We start from the raw sequence: 21,151 nt of genomic DNA, 5'->3' as shown, positions 1-21,151 counted from the left end.
AACCCTTAATTATAGCCAATATCAGATTATATGGAAAGTAGTCAATTGTCATATGTATAAGGAATTCTATTTTTTTTTTTTTTGCAAAATTTATTTAGCTTTGTTTACTTCACAGGAAAAATAAATATACAGGAATTGTTTATATCAAAAAGCAAATGTGTTTTTGTTTAGGCAAAACTGTGAACAAACCAAGATATTTTCTGAACATATACAAAAGGAAAGAGAATTTATGAAAAAATCCACATAATACTAATCAATAACTTATGGGGGTAGAGAATCTATTCATTAAATGAGATCAGAAGCCTAGTAAAAGTTTATAGCTTAAATGTTAAAGGCCCACATATAGAAGAAATACAGCCATTTTTCTAGATGGCAAGAAGAACATTAGGAAACATAAGATAGCAAGAGTTATGATACAGTGAAAGCTACAAATCACTGATAGATATTTACTAAAAATACCTGTCAGTCTCCTCAAAGTAAATATTTTAACTTTGAAGTAAGTGTAATCTATAAAGTAATGCTTTTGTAGACGTTAGGGACAACTCAGGTTTTGTGAAATAACAGATATTTGAGCAATTAGGTCATAAATGAGAAGTTTTACCTTTCCTTAATTCAAGAGACCTAATTGCAGAGTTAAAACCAAATTCAGGTGTTAAAGTGTAGCAATTGCATATTGTCAAGTTTAAATATGAATATGTGACTAACATTTAACAATGGAAAGAAAACGAGACAGAAAGAAATACTAAAGTAAATTAATATGCTTCTCATGCACACTATAACACCAACTATATTTAAACAAGATACATAATTAATTTCAAAATATTTTTTGTAATTTCAGCCTTCAGTGATCTGTATTTCAAAACAGGATCTAATGGAACACAAATCTTTTACACAGTCTGAAACATTAAGAAAGCTTTGAATAAAATTCTGTCCTTTCAAAGGTTTAGGGAAACATAATGAAAAAACCAGAACATTTCTCAGCTGTGTCCTTCAACAAAATGCACATGTTTTGCTAAGAAGGAAAAAAGAGGCAATGCTTTTCTGTTGACAAAAGGCGTTTTGCTATCCCAATCCAAACCTTACAAGGGAAACCCTACTCCCCTCCATGACTTCCCTCATGAACTACTCTAAAACAAGCTGAAATGATCCATGACCTAGACCTCAGTTCTACTGTTGGTATCCTCAGGTTACTTAAGATGGATAAAAAAATCACTTGTAAAGAGGTAATATGTGAAAAGGAAAATCTTTTGGATTTTGAAAGAATATAAATCCCTTCTACATGTCCTCAGTAAATATTTTGTCCATTTCTGACCATGGGAGGTGATTATTTTACTGAAAAAAAGGACAGAACTTAGTTGGCCCAAAGAGAAAGCAATTTTCAAACTCACTTAGCTTTCAACAAAAGAAGCTTTTGCAAAAACATTGATGATATACTCAGCTTTCAAAAAGCAGAGATAAACCTGACATTCTAGAATATCTATGATTTTTTAAAACCAGAAAGAAAGTAACAAAAAGCCTGTGCTTATCTAGACCAAGACACTCAGTGTTTTTTTCTATGTCATGGATGTCAATGGGTGCAATTAAAATAAGCCACAGAAATTTCTTGGAGATCGAATAGCACTGAAGTTAATAAAAGTAGTTTGTGAAGTGTTTAATAGAGATAACGGGAACACAAACTGAAAACAAATCAACAATAGGCTGTTTGCTATAATACATTTTTGGTATGCTTAATTTAAATACTGTTCAACTTTAAACTGGAATTCAGCTTTGGCGACATTTTTGAGGTCCTACTCAAAAAGGAAATATACACAAATATAGAACTACCGAAAATTTAAATTCAGAGCAGAACTAAAGCACAGGAAAAAGGGATATGCTTCAGCACTGTGAATATCAACACCATCATGTGAATGTTAACTAGCTGCCCCAATAACATAAGGATAGTGTAAACCGAAGAGTGAGAATGGAACACAGTACACAAACTCAAACTTGGCATATTATTTTTCTCAAATGTTCTCCAATACATTAAGAAAAAAAAGAAGAGCTCCCCTTCTTATCATCAAATACTACTTCAGCATTTATTCATGAAACCTTTTTTGCTGATTTGGATATTATATTGTCTTAATAAAATATTCCCAAGATTTCTCCCAAAATTTTCAAACACTAAAAACTCATATGGTTTCACTTCCAGTAAATAATAAAATCTCAGAAACAAATCTAAGATATTTTTAATCTTAAATCACAGGACAGGACCTGATTCTCTTTCTAAAGTTTTCACATATGGATTTAATTTTCCAGCTCAGCAAAATGAAAACATAATTTTTTCTACAGTTGCCAATGCTGCAATCTAGATGTATGGACTAAAAATCAAACACTTGGGATCATATATGATCTTGAAAATGAAAAAAATCACAACTTGGATTCGAATAAATCTGATGCCTATACACATCCCTACTTACAAACACAGCGAAGTCATATCCAGATATGATTGCTTTTATTTGAATATATCTTCACTAAACAGTGGTGTTAGCTGGCCATTTCTGTTGATGATGCATTCACAGGCCAGCCTCTTGGAGCTACAATATATTCATGTATCAGTCAACATTGTGATAAAAATAGTTTTGGTTTGTAATGAGGGACGTCTTGCTAGATATAACAGATGTATTTTGCCTTTGATCCATTAGAAGTGCTCCCTGGCTAGAAATTCCTGGTTGGTAGATATATCAAAAGCAAGATGTGGGCTTAAAAAGAAGACAAGTGTAGCAAGAAGTGTTATTTTACAGTAATTTTTCAGACTGCATATTAAAATATAAACCTCATGATGTGTTTTTTCTGTCAATTATTTCCTTTGATATCTGCATTTTTGGATCTGTTGGTCTCAGAAACATCCCAGTGTAATATCTCTGTATTGAGAAGTTTGGGAAGAAGAAGTGAGGGAGCTCAAAGAGATTAAGATTAATAGAAAGGAACTGGATTAAGGGCCTGTTTTAGTTCAGAGCTTCCTGAGTCAAGTATCAGAGGAAGGCTGCCAGCATACCTAGGAAATGTGTTAGCCAGCACAGTTGTTCTGATGCCCTCAAACACTGATTCCACAGTGACAATGTAAACAGGAACTTGCATCTACTGAACCATATCTATTCTTGAAATGCATAATAAAATAGCATATATGACTATGTATGAAATTCCAGGTAGGATTAATTCTGTACTCTGGTATACTGAAGTAGTTAGCATATTGCTTTTCCCCCCTGAATAAAATCTGTGAGAGTTACATGGCTTTCTTCTGGAAATCCATATTTTGTTTATTTGTACCTTTACACACTTTCAAAACTTTAAAAGTATATTAATATCTTGACTTCAATAATTTTGTTACCATATGTGCTGGAAATGACTATGCTTGGTTTGGATATGTTTTACAAAGCACAGCTATGTGACTTGCATTGAATTTATGAGAAGTCTGGCAGCTAAACTGCTAAGCACTTATTTGAAAAGAAGTAATGATTAATTATAGGTATGTTGTAGAAACATCAGTTCCATAGCAGATGATAACCATTCTTTCATTTGATATCAGAAAAATTAAGATGAGCAGTGCATTAAGTAGTTTAACATGGTATGAAAAAACCCTACTTTACAAGCACTTGCTTACTCCAAAACTTCACAACATTCCATCACATATTGCCCAGTTAACCAACTACAACATATTTTTTATTCCAAGAAATCCTGTAGTTATGGTTGATTTCAAGCAACCACTTATTGACACTTGTGAAAGCTGCCTAGCATCACCAGGCACTGGGTGATTCCTCAAAACACTGGCAAGTCTGCTGTTCTACAGGAGAAGCACAAATGACAATGATGTTCAGAGAACAGATTATTAATAAATCAGAGATACATCACTAAGTAAGGTATGTAGGGTTATTACTTTCTTATAGCTACATCATTCAGAGATCTAACTGTTCTATGGCTTGTTATGATGTCTGTTTCTGCACATTTTCAAGAATCGTACTCCAACTTCTAAGCAATTTCTACTTGCCTTTCGAGTACCAGCGTGTTAATAAAAAGACAAAAACACTGTAGCGCAATCCTATTACAACTATTATAATGAACCAGAATTTGTGCTTTTGATGTTAAGCCTTTGAACTTTTTTGCTTTGAAATTTAGTTATAAAACACACAAGTCTACCACAGAGAACACAGCTTATCTAGAGGGAACAATACCAAAAGGGATTTTTGGAAGGGAAATAAAGACTATGCAAGACGGTAAATATTTTCCCTTGTCTCTTAATATTTTACCAAAACCACCAAGTCCTATGAGTATAGGACTAAGTGGATGTAATTATTTTAAGCTAAAAACAAATAAAACAATGATATTAATCTTTAAGGGAAAATTTAATACAATCCATCTCATACCTTGTTATGTGTCTGAGTTTGTCCAACCAGGATAAGGATATTTGATGAGATAATCGACAGGCAGAAATTGATTAGAATTATGGACCTTTCAGATCTGATGTATCTGTTAAAAAAAAAAAGGGAGGGTACAAATTTTATAGAAGGAAAACAACTACTAAGTCACAAAAAGCTTTTATTTAGTTCTTGCATTAAATATTGAAAATACTCTGAAAGAGAAGTTCTCCCTTTCATGTGCTCAGAAAGAGTATTAGAGAGCTATAACAATACAAACATGAAAACTACGATATTTTGATAGATATTGCAAAATTTTCTCCTAGCATCTTGATGTATTTTACAAATAATCTACCAATGATTCTTTTGAAAACCGCTGGCAACATGGTTCTAACACCATCTGATAATAATGGACTTACATGCATTCATGTCAGAAACTTCTTATGCTCTCTGCTTGTCCCTGGGAATATCCACAGCTGGCACAGACCACACATAATTACTAACTTCAGCAAAAATAAGATGATTTATATAAACAGAAGATTTGAGCCACAATGCATAAATAAGATGCAGGTTGGTGGATGATACCACGGCAGTGAATTTTGAAACATGTTATTGGGACAAGGATAACATTAATCTTGATGTTCCAATAGTACTGTAATACACTCATAAGACTGAATGCCAAAAAATATCCAAATGTGTACAGAAATATTAAATTATAGCAGTGAATATCACGGTCACCCTTGCAAACTTATCATATTCATTTTACAAATATGTTTAATATGAGAAAGTCAAAAAGTCTTATCACATATTTGATTTCAAGATGCAAGTGCTCTCATTTTTCTGTATACAGCCTTTCTATATGCTACAGGACAAAAAGAGAATGATTATGGTTATAACTGAAGTACCTTTCTGACCTGATTTTTAGAGCTGTTAACAGTAAATCCTGACTGCTGAAAAAAATGAAAGTTAGGGGTGGTCAGTTCCTCTGAAGGCCATGCCATATCTTTATATATTCTACGACCACTACTATATGCTTCCCACTGGAGTTCAGTTAATATTGCTGTCTCCTCCTGGGATGTACACCCATAGCTGATTCTGAGGAAGTAATAAAAAAGGCTGTTGAACCCACAAGAAATGCTGAGCTTTGGACATGAAATTAATTATAGTCCTTCTTGCTTGCATATCAAGAGATATAGCATTACATTTTTCTATTTAGACAGAACAATCTGAATACCACAGTCCACATTCTTCCTTAAAATACAGCAACATTCTTAAGACTGGTTCTATGTATTTGCAAACAAATATGAAAAGTCCAGTGCCTTTGTTCACACAGAGAGCACACTGCTACTTTCTAACTTGTTAACTATTGATGCACCTGGGCCAATTCCCAACACTGAGTGCCCATGGATTACAAAGGACCTTAGTGGTTGAGTAAATACAGTACAATAGGAGCTCACAGCATTGACTTAAGCCATAAGACATAACATTTTATCTCCACTTAAAAGTTCACAGAATCACAGAATAGAATTGCTTGGATTGGAAGAGAACTTAAGACCATCTAGTTACAACCCTCTGCCATGGGCAGGGACACATTCCACTGGACCAGGTTGCTTAAACCCCCATCCAAACTTTCAACACTTCCAGGGATGGGACATCCACAACTTCTACGGAAAACCTGTTCCAGTGCCTCACTATCCTCACAGTAAAGAGTTTCTTCCTTGTATCTAATTTAAATAGTGGAGTAGACCAGTTACACTGAGCATGACAGCATTTCTATCCAAGTGCTAAATATATTAGGGAGTGCAAAAATAACACTATAGTTCTTTAGATGGGAATTATATCCTGAAATACTCTCATTCTTAGTTTTGACAGACGAGAACTGATAATTTTTAGTCTTTTATCATAACTTATGTAACTGGATATTCTTAATAATTTTATATATATTTCTAATCCTGACTCTCTATGGTACATAAGAGTGATAGAGAAATGGATGTAAAATTATCAAGCTGTTTCTAAAGGAAAATTCTATTGGTTGATTTTATATTACTCTAGAATTCATTGTTTCATCCCCTTGTTTCTTATTACTTTCCTAAGAATCTATTTTACTTTAAGTATTGAAATAACTGAAACGAGAATCCATCTTTTTAAAAACATTTATTACTTCGCATGACTTTTCATCTTATTTTTCTGCACTAAGACATTATGATATTTGTCATTACTTCTTAGATTAATTTACTCCATAAGTGTTTATTGCACTTTTAAGTCAATACAGTATTTTAATATTGCATACTCAGGATGGAAAGAACATCTGTCACTGGGATGTACCATCACACTATTTAAGACTATTTAATTTTATGGTCTTTATTCAAACTTATAACTGATGTGAACAAACTCAAAATCAGCTGACTGAATCTCCCTAAATGTGCCACTTCAATATTGATTTTATTTATAAGTTTGGTTTAAAAATGTAAATGGGAGAAAAGCAGCTAAAGGTATAGGCCAGAAGCCTCACATGAAATATATCATATATAGGGATCCTGCATTTAGCACTATGAATACCCCACCAAAAGAGGAATACCATTCCCACTGAAGTGGAGAAAGAGAAGACTGGGCTCTACCATCATTAGCAGGCCAAACCAGTAACACTGATCAATCTCATAAAAAAATGCATCAAAGCATGCACTACATTTTCCTCTTTCTTTTTCTCACTTTCCGAACAATAAATGTGGGCTCTAATGCTCTTTTTAAACTGCAATTCAAATAAATATAACAATGTATTTACATTTAGCTTTCTCAACCCATTACATACCTCCATAATGCTGCATAGACAACTGCTAGAGTGATCAAGGCCAAGCAGGAAAGACCACTGCCTACTATTAAGGTCACTGAGGGTGTACCAGATGATTCCATGATCTGTAAGTTACAATAGGCAACCATGAAGAAAAAACATCTTCAGCACTTAAACCAACAAGTCAAATAAAAAAAAAAAAAAAAGCAAAAAGAGCAAAATTAAAAGCAAACTATCGCAGATTGTTTCAGTAATATTAGTTATGAAGAAGAAATCAACTTCATTCCAAAACTGATCCCTACATAACTCTGAGAGCTGCTCAATACATTCCACAGAGGCCTCTGAGCTTTAAAATGCATAAACTAGTAATATTACAGTGTAACAGGAGACTATGATGTTAGCACAAGTTTAAATGACTCTCCAGTTAACATCAGTTAAAAGATATACTTCTCTTCAGAAGTAGCAATATTTATAATTTTGCATTAAACATACAGCTTGGTTTCACTCTAATATATTGAAGACCATCCAGTAATTCGTCCCATAATTTGATTCATGCTTGTTGCAGAATGACCAAACTTTCTGACTTTTAATAACTTTGACTTCAATCTACTGTTCTCACATGCCTAATTTTCTTGGGCCTAGAAGGAATAGCAGGATATCTATGGCAACAGTATCATAAGCCTTCATAAAAAAAAAGCTACAAATTCAGAATTATTTCATTTTTACTCTGTGTGTTAATAAAAAATGAAAATAAATTAATGACCTTGAAAACAAAATAGCTTTCCCTGCTCTAAGGGAAACTATTCTCAGATATCAGGTCAGTTTTTTCCTCTGTACATATATGTGCTCATATTCTGAAATAGACATGGGTTTTTCTAAAAAATATGGAAAAAAATTTAGATTTAAAAGTTCTAAAGGATATCATGCCTGGTTTTACCTAAATGCTTTTTAAGCTTCAGGGATGTATTGTAAATTACATTTATCAAGATATCTTTTGCCACCTAAATAGGATATAAGACAGATGTACTTTTAGGCCAGATCTCAGGCAGAAAGTAGTATTTTATTTCAACCACTTTTTTTCCAAATGGGTTTACTTCACTGTTAAAAAGAGCCTGTTTGTATGTTTCCAAAACCAGGAAAATGAAATCATGCCTTAGCAAGATAACTTCACAAATATTTGCTTTTCAGCTATTTTTACATTCAATAATATTGGGAGTGTCTGCTCATACACCTAACGTTCCTTCTTTCTCGTGAAAACTTGATTATTTTTCTTACATCATATCAACAGACTACATAGAAAATCTGTGCTGAAAATGTCAAATGCAGATCTGCAATCTGTTTAACTACAGTATCTAGGGTTTTCCTACCAAGAGCAATAATAGAGACCTGTACGTTCCCTTAATCGTTCAGTACAAAAGTTTTCTACACATTTGCACCACAATTACAAGGCTTTCTCTAAAAAAATATAGAGTTTGAGAGCATGCAAATTTCACTAGGATTTAGTTGTATCACAGCATCTGGAATTCATTTATCTGAGAGACTGAAGACACCAGGAGACTAACATTTGACTACCTGCAATATTAAACAATTCCTCAATGCAACGTCTGCAATATACCTGAGAGGAAAGCTGGACCAGCTCCCCCCTCCCCCCGCAGTCCCCCCCGCATTCCCTTTTGCATTAAAACCGGATTTTTTTTCCCCCCCTCTTTGTTACTTACTATTTCTCTAGGTTGCTGAGCCAAAATGGCGAAGGTAGAGAGACGATCACATAAGCATTTCGTATGGGATGCATCGGTAAGCACAGTTTTACATCCCTGGGTGGACCAGGTTCCCAAAGAGTCGTTCCTGCAAAGGAGAGAGAGAGGAGGGGGTGGGGGAAACGGGGGGTAATTACGCCTGTCGGCCGGTTCCGTGAGGAGACAATGCAGCGGGACCGCGAGGAGCGCGCCGCGGAGTTCCCGGACAGCGGCGGGGACTTGTTGTGGGGCAGGGCGGGCGCGGGCGCGGAGCTGTCCGGGCGGCGGTGCTGAGCGTGCGGGCGCTGCTGCGCGGAGCCCCGCCAGCCGCGGCAGCAGCCGCCCCCTGCGCTGCCAGCCACCTCCGAGCCTCACCAGAGCACTGCGAAAAACTCATCGGGGGAAGAGGGGGAGGCTTTGTTTCCCTCTCTCTCTCTTTTTTTTTTTTTTTCTTTTTTTTTTTTTTTTCCTTTTTTTTTTTTTCTCCTTTTCCTACCGGCTCTGTTTCTGGCCTTTTGTGAGAAATGTGATGTTCTGTAGTTGAGGTGTCTTTTTTGGTCCCTTTCTTTCTCCACTCCCCGCCCCCCACTTTCGTGTGTGTGGCTAGGTTAAAAGCATGTGGTTCTCAAACGTCTGCCTGGGTTATGCCAGTTGGACCGGGAGATGCCGGATCTTCTGTTCTGACTGCTATTTTTGCTGAGGATTTGGGATTTTTTTTTTGGTTGTTGTTTTTAGCTAGCAGCCTTAGAAATTTCACCCTGGAAACGGCAGCATCAGATGCCTCCAACTCTTGCCTTAGCTCCAGCAGAGGGGTGGATTTCAGTACAGCAGCACACATCACCAAAGAGACACACGAGTTCGCCCTCCAGACATCACTCAGCCAACTCGCCTTTCCCCAGCTCCCTCCCCCTTCTCGAGTCTTTTTCTTGAGGTGGCAGCACCAAGCTAACCCCAAGCCAAAGCAATCGTTTGGTGGCACCTTTCACCAACCACCCCTAAACAAAACATGATGATTAACACAGCCCCCGAATTAAATTAGACATTCAATATGCTAATGCGAGGTCTGAAACCCACCCCAGCAGAACAATAAAAATGGTATCAACCCACGTTTTCTTTGTGCAAGCAAGGAGAAGGAGAGGGAGAGACAAAAAATCATCTCTCCTGTTCCTGAACTGCAGTGGGGAGGGGGAAATATTTTCAACAGGAAAAAGGGGTTGGTTTCAATTGAAGCAAACATATTATCTTTACGTGTTATATTTAGAGAACAACTGGGTTTCTTTCATCTTTTTTTCCCCTCCTTTCATGTCCAAGGAGCAACTGCAGTGACTCTGCTGCCAGCAGCAGCATGTGTGCTGTCAATTCCTGTCCATTTCACCTCAGGTCACTAAATGACTTAAAAAAAAAAGAAAAATGAAGGTCGAAGAAAGCAGGAGGGGGAATAAAAATTTCCAGTCCCTGTGACCACCCTTGTTTCACCTCTTCTGTCTTGACAACACACCTCTGTAAGTCATTCTATATGCCAGGGCCCCCATGCAAAGGCAATTTGTTATCCCAAAGCCTGCTCTCAGAGCGCAGTTCACCCCAGGCCATCTCAGCATTTTGTGCCACTAGTTTTTGAACACACCAGATGTAACCCTTACACACTATTGTCTTCGAAACAGAATCCTGTAATAAACAAAACAAACAGTGACTGAGGGAAACAATTGAGAGAAAATCACCAATTCTTCAAGCCACTAAAGCAGTTTATTAGCTTTCCCTTGCAAATTGTGTTTTTCGGAGAGCCACAGCCTAAATCAACCTCCACTTTGAAAAATAGAGTTACATATTTTAAACTCAAAAGCATTATCCTCTGGATAACTTAAACAATTTATTTTATTAGCTTTCTTGTCTCTTCTCTTATTGTGGTACATAGCTAAGGCCAAATGAAATGCGTTTATCTTTGCTGATTAAATACTAAGGATTGATAGCTTAAGAGAAATTGACATATTTAAAAACAAAAGGATGGTATTATTCATCCTGAGAATAAGATTTAATAAATTGAATTCACCCTATGCTGAAAAGCATTGGATGCACAATACATCCAGTTAGTACTAAATCCTTGCAGATGGTGTCCAATGCAGAAGAGTTAAAGAAGTTCTAATTATAAAATCACAGATACCAGTTTAGTTTAAAACAAAGCATCTGTTAAAATTATAATTATATTTAAAGTACTATAAATTATGGGCAGGCCAGACGATTTACACTGGTTCATTCAGTTCTTCAAGTCACTTGCACAAATAGAAATTTCCAGTCATAGAGTAACTGAGCCACAGTTCAGTACATATTTTGCAAAAATTTTTCAATACTACTGAAAATTTTGCAGAATTTCCAAAAGCAGTCTGAAATGAACAAAGCAGTCTAATTGGATTCCAAAATAAGACATCATGGCAGGAGCCAAGTATGTCTAAAATGGACACTTTTTACATTATATTGTTCATGCATGGTTTTCAGTGATACACTTCAATTTCTTGCTTAACAGCATTATGTTTTTATATGTTGCAGGTCATAATTCATTAAATAAGTTCATTTTATCTCTTCTAATCAGTGCAGTTAAAAAGAAAAAAAAAGAAGCCTCATTAATAAATATATTTGTAGTCTGTTGAAATTACGGCTAACAGAAGCTGCACAGAATGTTACACTAAGTCCATGAAAGAGACTGAGCAATGAGAAGGACCAGAAGAAAAGTATAACTGCAATTTGTTGCATGAGGCTTATGCCAGCAGAACAGCAAAAGCATGATTACTAATTCCCTCAGAGATGCTGGTAATTTTGACTTGTTGACATAAAGACACGATTTGGTTTTAGGTAAAAGTAAATAAAGAATGGAAATACTGAATAGAAATGGATATATTGCATTTAGTACGTCTCAATGCAACACTTTTTATGAAGTACTCCATCTATGATCTGTCCCTCTTGTAATGCAACTCTTCTGGTCTAACCAGAATCTCTCTCACACTTAGAAGCTTCATTCCTTTTCAGTGGGATTTTCTTTGACTATGTGTCTAACATTTAGGGTTATCATATGAATATGCAAAAGGGGCACCTATTATTCCTGTGGATCTTTCTTGTTATGCAAAAAACTATAAAGGAGTGACAGATACTATTAACACATGTTCTATTTATATCAAGGAAAATTATTGAATTGAAAATATCTAGCAAATATAGATGTAGGTTCATGCCCATTATTGGCAATTTTTGTGCTCTTCTACTGAGTTACAGATGATTTAATCAACCTGGCAGAAGTCCCATGATAGAAGCAAAGGAATTCCCAAGAAGCACAGATTCACCACTGCAGATCTTGTGTCATCCTGCAGTTGAGGCAGGGAAAAAAAGCAGAGGAATCAGGGAAATAGGGGGGAAAAATTTTAAATAGGATGTAATTTGAGCCTAAGGATTTATGGCTAATATAGCATATGGACCAAGAACACTCTCAGCTCCAACAGATAAGCTTACTTATCTGTAAGTGTGCCCTTCTCCAAGGAGTCATGCAGCTAGTGGAATATAAGAGTGTCTTTTCAGCACCTTTTCAGAGTTTAAGGTGAACTTCCTAGCTCTATGCAACAAAAATGATGGCTAAATGATATACAGAAAATTATTTTAATAGCATATTATATGGAAGGAAAAAAAAAGTGAGTTTTACTCACATAATGTATTACGCAATACTGCATAACTATGCTCCATACTGAAAAAAAAAAACTATATTACTATCTCAGACATCAAATGGAAATGTCATTTTAAGACAGGATGATCTATTTGAAACAAAGATTTCACTCATGACACAATTACTTATCTGACAATGACAATCAGGCCACATTTTATATTCTAGAAACTGTTTCCTTTATTTTTCAGTAATTGTCTTGGCCTCATGACACGGTTATTATATATATTATATATACACTATATAATGTATATTATGTATATGACACGGTTATTATGTATATTATATATACACTATTTTTTATATAATTAATAATATACACGTTTTACTAATTGCATTGATTTGTTTACTTTAACTTCCTGATATATGAAAAATCAGTTCTGACTTTGTTATCAAACACACTCATTTAATAAAGGACTTCATCACTTACCATACGCTGTCTACTTTATTAGTGTATTTTGAAGAAATATTTTTCAAATGAAAGATTTTAACTTTTTTTTATGGAAGTTCTGTGAGACAAAGGAGATGACAACACCTAATCAAACACTTTTCCCCAGACTAGGAACTAGTGATCCAAGTAGTTGCCTGAGTTTTTATAATCATAAACAAAGAGTTAACATCTTGCTATAAATCTACTGTAGTAGCCTATTCCAGTAATTTATTTGCTATTTGGTAACTGGGTAAATTAGGATAAGAAAGCTTTTTGTTATACTATTATATATTATATATTATATTATATTATATTATATTATATTATATTATATTATATTATATATATTATTATTATATATTACATTTTGTTATATCATTTTTAGCTTTTTAGAAAGTAAACTACACAGAATTTAAGAAATTATAATATTATTTCTGCTGAGACGATTTTAATTCTTCTCAATTCTTGTGTGTGTACATTTCCATAATTTTATTTTTCTTTTCAACCAGATACTGTTTTTCCTTTGGGACAGAGTTTGGTATTCCAACTTCAATCTCAGTAAAGAATGACATATAATGATAAGAAGCACATGGAAAATGCAAACATCAGAATTTTTTAGCTAGCAAAGGCAAGAAAAAAGCTTGTTGCCCTTATTGAATAGCAGGTTATAAATATCACTGTGCCTGTTCAGATGTTCTAGCTGGCACATTACTGAAGATGAAGTCCTTCCCACACCTGCTTGCTTCTTTACACCTGGACCTAAAATCCCAGGGAAGTCATAGAGAAGGCTCAATGGCAGGAGTCGCCTTTCACTTGTGCATGTTCATACATCTGAGAGATGACCTAACTCCTAGCATGCACAATTTCCTCTGTGATCAGTCCTATTCCTACCAGCATTATATGGCAACATCTGGTTTATCGCCACAGTCTTTCCTAAAGTAAAAAAGTAATACAAAGGAAAAAGAGAGAAAAATAGGACAAATTATATGTGGATATGAACACACTTTCATAATAATGTCACACATAAAACTGCAGTTTTAAAAAGTGTTGTTTACCCTGAAATTGTTAATATGATTAATATTAGGTCATTATGACTTAGGGCTTTCTTTCCCCTCACAGAACTAAAAAAAAGAAAAAAAAAAAAGCATGAAATTGTGGAAATGAAGAAAAATGAAACTGAAAAAAACCAACTGCCTTAAGGTTACATGCTGCAAAAGTCCCAAAAAAGGACATCTGCATTTGTGTGGTATCAGAAGAACAAACTGGCAGATGAATAACTTGTGATTCGATTTCTAACAAGAATACTTTAGGGAGTTAATTTTCCCAAAGACTAAGGCCAATTCAGATATTGAATTGTTTAATTTTCCTCAAAGACATACTTGTGAACATCTTTTTTGTCAAACAGAAATCTTTGAAAATTTAATTTTCTCGCTGCTCTTTATATTAAAAGTAAATCCTATGTAAATAATTGTTTTGTAAAACAAACATGCAACTGGGCCGAAAACCAAGTTTTATTTTAATATGATTTAAACTAGAGATATTAAACCGTAAAAAGTAGGGTTTGTAACAGAGACACTGTAGTTATAAGCATATATTGTTAGATTAACTTTCTAATAATGTATGACTTAAAGAAAGTTCCATGGGAAGGATCAAAAATTGGCTTGGTTATCTGTTTGGCTGCAATAAATAAATGATTCATCAAAAGGAGAATTATGGAAGTGAGTATTAATTCTTGTGGTAATATCTTATTAATTTCTATCTTTCCCTGTCCATATAGTTTAGGGCATGATCTAGCACACAGTATGTTTGAACTGTGCTGTAATTAATAGTTGCCCTTCTAATAGCATTCTGCAAGTGTATAATGTGTAAAATGAAAAGAAATTCTAAAAAAATTAAATGACAAAACCAGGATGAAACAAATACTAGAAGTTTCCTGCTTCCTACTGCATAGTTCTTGATTAGTGGTCCTCTATAGATTTATCATTATTTGAGTTATGGGATTCATTCATATTTTTGAACAACATTGGATAAACGACAGTCCTTCAGCTCTATTTCTGTGTCCTAACAAGCCTAGTGGATTGCATTTGAACAAGACCATTTCCCCCTCCTTCTCAAAATTATAGAGAAAATCTCCAAAGAAGATGAGTATTGGTGCATCAAAAATGTGGAGGGAAACCAATCAATTTCTGTAGCTTTATCTCTTTCTGACTCTGTAGATGGTCTCAGAGAAAGTACAAGTGAAGTACTGTATATACAATGCCAAAGGATGTTGGTGTCTATTTAGAATTTTTGAGAATTATGTCTTCTTTCCTCATGGACCTCCAGAATGACTGGTGCAGACAAGAGGCCCCCCTTCCCTACCCAGGGAAGTATCTCTTATCTCTTCCTATCTTGTCTGGGAAATCTTGTTGAGTTCTTAGAAATTATGCAAAGCAAAATTCTAATCAAACTAAAACAGACTTATTGTGTCAAACTGACAAGCCATACTATTTGTGAATCTGTGTTCATGAAAGTTCCTATTAAACTTCATGATCAGACTTCGTGTTTTACAAGTAAACCACATTTTTTGTGAATCTGTGTTCATGGAAGTTCGTATTGACCTGGACCAGATTTATAGTGTTGAACTGGTAAACCACGAAATTGATGAATTTGTAATTGAGAATGATACCCACAGTACTGGTACATCTGACATCTTGCTGAATTAAATCAGACTTAGAGTACTGAATAGGTTATAATCCGAAATTAGGCTTAGCTGTACCGAGCCCCTTTGATCTCTCAGGACTAGCTGGAAAGTAAAAGGGTTTATTTTCCTCCCAATTTCTACATTCTTAATGCAACACATTCCTCACAAAATCAGTAAAATATTTCATGTTCTTTTGTTTACTTACAGATATGTATGTAGCTTTATGGTGAACTAAGGAAATATTGTCATCTGGTGCTTTCCAGTAGATCAACCTAAAAATTAATCTTTTGTACTGTACTATTATTCAAATGGACTCCCAGCAAAAAGGAACCTTGTAAATTGTCTATAGCAGGAGGCTGGGAAAGGTTAGGGGCTCAGAAGTTTATCCTGGAAATTAAGAATGTCAAAGCTTGATATCTATTTTAAATGTTTGTTCCAAAAGACAAGCAAAAAAGCACAGTATCCTTAGTTCAAGTTTCAAGGCCAGCATGACCAGCAGGGAGAGGAAGAGGTGTGAAACAATTGAGGGAAATAGAAGAGATTTGGCTTCCATTAGTGTTGATGTTGCAACATTCTATGCTATCCTACATTATATGGGCAGACAAAACTAAAACCATTAATTGTCCAACCATGCTGATCCTTGAAGCATGCTTTGGATCAGGATTCAGAGATACTGACCATAATGTAGGAAAAAAGTTAAGACACATAATAAGAATGGCAGAAGCAAATATGTTAAGTGGTCAGACACTGAAATGATTCTCATTGCTGTGGTGATGCATGTGAGAGCTGAGCTCTTCTTTGGGGCTAGATGTTTACACACTACCTTTCAAAATCTGGAGTTAGGTTCACCTCAAAGACAGACAGTGGAGAGTCTCCATTTTATCTTGCAGCTCAATGGTTCTGGGAAGACGTGAGTTCAATTTCGTGCTGTTTTTGAGGGGTGTTGAAAGGATAAGGATTTGCAGCAGATGACCTAACCCCAAACTACAGCACATTCTGGAGTAAGAGTACCCTCATGCCTTCTTGTTGAAGTAGAGTTACGCATTGGGCCAGAAGGTGAAGCAAAGCATGGACTTTGTAGCCATAGTGCAAGAAGACAGGGTTTAGCATCTTCATTCCAATTCCTGCCACATTCAATGTTACTTACTCTGCAGATTAAGCATTCAAATTTCAGTATTACATGTTCTCTGAAGATCCTCAGATTTCATATTTGTTCCTTCATATCTTAGCTGTATGACTAAGAACCCTCATAGTTGTCAGCATCTCCTCCCCTGTATCTTGTGATACCACCTGCTGCTCTTACACAATCCTACTGCATATCCAAAAACTGTTACCCATGGGTTCTTTGAAGAAAATGCTGTGGGCTATGGCAACTGGATAAACTATTGCCCTAGTGTACAATTTTAAAGAAAGAAGACCTTTTTCTGTCTCTTTACACTTCGGAAACAAACTTAACTCAAGCCAGATTGAGATAAAACAACCAACCAATCAAAAATAGGACACAGTTACAAATGTTTATAAGAAAAAAAAAGAAATAAAATAAAACTGACATTTGCTCTACTGACATGGAGATTATGTCTCCCCTTTTATCCAGCTGTTAGTCCGCAAGATTTCTCAAAAAATCAGTTTACAAAGAGTTCTGTCTTCTCTATATGTTAGGCCTCAGGTTATGTCCTTTTTCTTGTGTAAGACACTTTCTTTTTATAACCAATCCTTTTTTTGTAAGTCCTTCCCGGAAGCCTAAACAGATCTAATCTGTTTTTCTTCAAATGCATTGATTTCCTTCTTATTTGGGAGATTATCCGACCACCCCTTTTAATTAAAATGAGTATTCTTTTTCTTCCTTAGAGATGTCTCTTTTTTAGATCAGATGTTATCTTTTGTACCTGACAGGCCAATTAACAACTGCTTCAATAAGAGTAATCCTTATCTTCCTATTCTGTCTTTGGTGAGTCAGCATGCATCCTGGCTGAATCTGCACCAAATCTTTTACTGGTTATCAGGCTGCACAATAAAAACACATTTGATACAAATACCTCAGTAGGAAAAAGGCATATAGCTTGCTATTGGCTCTTGACTGAGATCACATAGTAATAAGCCAGTGACAAGGGGTTGTAAGGATTGATGCTTTACATCTTCGGTTAGGTAGTTTCTCTTCTGTGAAAACCTTAACTACAGAATGTAAAACAGAGCAGTCTTGCCCTTTCAGATAGACAATATTTAGTTATAATAGGAAAAAACAAGATTACCGGTGAATAGAGGGAATTAGACTAGCCTCCTTACTCCAAAATGCCCTACAGCCTAACGATTTCATTCTTATAGCATGGCGATTCATTCTTGCAGCACAGAGATTCACTCCTCTCGAAATGGTCCTGACTCTTGCAACGATGAGACCCTCACCTCGGGTCTCTCCCGAGCTTTCTAACCATTGAACTACCAGACAAAAAGTCTACAGTATAGGGCTTCATACATGTGCTGTCCATGTTTTATGCATCAGCCAATTCACTGTTAATAAAGGCCACAGTTAAGACTGACAGAGAGATAACCTGTTTAAGTACCTTGATAAGAGATGATGCTAAGGTTCTTCTGAGCATGTTAGGAGAAAGAGTTGATGGCCAAAAGAACTTAACATAAACCACAAAAGATCCTCTGGATTTAAGATTCTCCAGAGTTATACAATGGCTGGAGAGGAAGTCTGGCAAAGCCCATTAAGGACTGAGTAGTGGGTATCTCCCTACCTCATTTAATAACTGAAACTTAATCAAAATGGGGCAATCCAACAACTCAGAGCGAGCAGTTGAGATGTGCTGACTTCATATATGACCAGCTATGAGCAAATGCAATGCAATTCGGCTAAACACAAAGCTTTTTTTATAATTTTTATGATCTGGTTAAAAACTGAAACTAAACAATCCAGATGTTGCTAAGCTGGTAGATGTAAGATGCATATTGAAAACTCTCTAATTCACAGAGCTAACTTCTCTATTACTCTAAAGTAATGTGTCTTTTTTGTCTTAACAATTTTCAGTTTTAAGACATGGGAAAATCACTGTGGTTAGAGTCAAACAAAGTCAAGTACAGATTTAGTAAATGGAGGTTTTCTTAAAAGAAAAAGAAAATGCAAGAGACACCTCCTTAGTGAATTTTTTAGCCTCTTCTAAGTTAGTCTTAGCAGTGATGTTCTTGTCTTTTGGGCAGGTTTATTACCTTGGGACTTATTAATGTGTCTGCTTAGCTTCCAAACTCAAAGTAGTTTGAATGTACCCTCTTTGGGCTCCAGCCATATGAGGTACTGCTCATCTGAATCTTCCTGAGTGTTTGTATGTACCAACCAACTGTCCAGAAAGGTAAATTACAGCTAACCAATGTTTTTAATAACTCTTCACATCTGTGTAATGGTAGCGCTGCCTAAAAAAAATCCAGCTGATGATGATAATCTCTGGAGATAATACCCGAAGTGTTTCACTGAGGTTTTGGCTAGGAGCGCATGGCAGAAGGATATGTGCATCTCACTGTGCAAAACATGAAAGCAGACGCTTCGGGAAGAGTGATGGTCTGCACTGTGCCACATCTGAACAGCAAGCTTTATGTACTAGGGATTGTGGCCACTCAATAGTAAAAGGGCAGGTGTTGCAGAGGAGGCCACTGTGGTCCTCAAGGCCCACAAGTGGATTCTGTGGACATGTTCCAAATCTGCATATGTACAATATGTTTGATTCATTCACAATGCAACAGATAATTTGCATTTGTAATAACAATACATCTGGAAGTCTCAGAAAAACTTACTGCACTGAATAATACAGAATTTAAGTCCTCTTACTCCTCTGGTAAATCCATTTCAGCTAGTCACATGCTAGCTAGAATGTTTAGACAAATGTGACTGCTGGCATTAAAAACTGAATAAATTGTTTAAGAGATTGGACAAGTGCCTTTTTTTTTCACAGTCTAAAAAAAGGGAAGAGAGGAGGTGTTGGGGAGTATGTGCCTTAAGCAGGTGCCAAGAAAGTGCCTGAACAAATGAGTAAAGATTACTAGCCTATCCACTTTCATCTTCTCAGAAATTTTTTGTTTGTGTGTCTTCCTGATGGGAAGCAGCATCAATACTCTACAGGTACAAAAGTTGTAACAATGAGGTTATCTTCCATTCACTGACAAATTTGGTATCGTTTTCAGCCTTCAGATATGATAGAAAAGGACTGAAAAAGTGTCCTACAATAATCAGTGTTAGTACACTAATGATTTTGTAGCTTTCATCTGAAAGTCTTGAAACAGACAGTGTCATGCTAAATCTCAACATAAGGCAGAGATCAGCTCTAGGACTGAAGGCCAAAACCAAAATATGAAGATAAATTTCTTCTACATTCAAAATAAATGCAACCAAATACAGTGCTATAGTTATTTCCTTCTATTTTCACACAGAGGTAGAGATGCTTGCAGCACTTTTGATATTTATTACACTGTATCACTTAGGATATTGAAAATATATGTATCTAAAACATATATAATAAAATTATTCAGTTAATGTTGCAGCTTTTTGTTCTCATTGGCATGAAAGGCATATCTCAGGATGTCTGTCTGTGGTGTGTCACACAGATGTGGCATGCTTTAGCTGAAAACTCCAAATCTGAAATGCCTCTCCCTTCAGTCAGACATAATATTGTAAAGAGAAACTGCTAGAGAGCCTTCTCTACATTTTGAAGTAATTTACATTCTGTTATGTTCTCACACTACTTGATGTTTTAAAAGGGCAATAAAAAAGAATACAATTAATTTGGATTACACTACTTGATCTAAATTACACACAGACTACATTCACATGAAATGTATTAGCTAGAATATATCTCCTAGAAATTACATAATGAGAACAGTTGCAATTATTGTCTGTGCATGTAGTATTCAGGAAATGTCATGAATCCACCTCATCTCCGTGCATGCTGTATATTGATTGGACCTGTCAACTTCAATGGAATATCCTCAGTATAACTCACATCAGAACCTGGCACTATATTTTGATCTCTCAGACAGCTAAATGATATCTAAAATTACATATAAGCAAACATCTTTCTATTGACTATGCATTGGAGAAAACTCATGTGTATATTTTAATTCAAAGATGCTGGAGCATGTCAAGTGCATGATGTGTTCTTCAGTTATATTAGTTTTCAGCAGGGGTTTGGAAATAGCAAACCAGAAAATATGACTATGCCACTCTAAAAAAGTCTGCGGTATGTCTACATTTCGAATGCAGTACGCAGTTCTGATCTCTTCCTAACTCTAACAGATCTAGTGGAACTAGAGGGATCTCTGGAGAACATGGGACTGCTTCTGTAAGGTAAGTCCCTCCAGTCTGTGTAGGAGGTGGTTGAGGGAGCTCTGATAATATTTGTAAGAGTGCCATAGTAAAAGTGAACCAGAAATGATTGTTA

General features: G+C 35.6%; 1 protein-coding gene across 10 annotated transcripts in view; it reads right to left on the bottom strand.

Moving 5' to 3' along the window:
• The window catches only part of ADGRB3 (adhesion G protein-coupled receptor B3), a 448,620-nt gene that overhangs the window by 88,602 nt on the left and 338,867 nt on the right, over window positions 1–21,151 (bottom strand). For all 10 annotated transcript variants that reach the window (XM_038130254.1, XM_038130259.1, XM_038130260.1 and 7 more), the window contains 3 exons: window positions 8,898–9,024; window positions 7,201–7,304; window positions 4,401–4,503 (listed from right to left, as the gene is read on the bottom strand). In XM_038130254.1, the coding sequence (XP_037986182.1) occupies window positions 4,401–4,503; window positions 7,201–7,304; window positions 8,898–9,024 (334 nt within the window). The remainder of the gene's footprint in view (window positions 1–4,400; window positions 4,504–7,200; window positions 7,305–8,897; window positions 9,025–21,151) is intronic.

Source organism: Motacilla alba, chromosome 3 (assembly GCF_015832195.1).
Source record: "Motacilla alba alba isolate MOTALB_02 chromosome 3, Motacilla_alba_V1.0_pri, whole genome shotgun sequence".
Classification (NCBI taxonomy): Eukaryota; Metazoa; Chordata; class Aves; order Passeriformes; family Motacillidae; genus Motacilla; species Motacilla alba.
The sequence above is the reverse complement of the archived record's forward strand: the minus strand, read 5'-3'. Positions and strand labels throughout refer to the sequence as shown.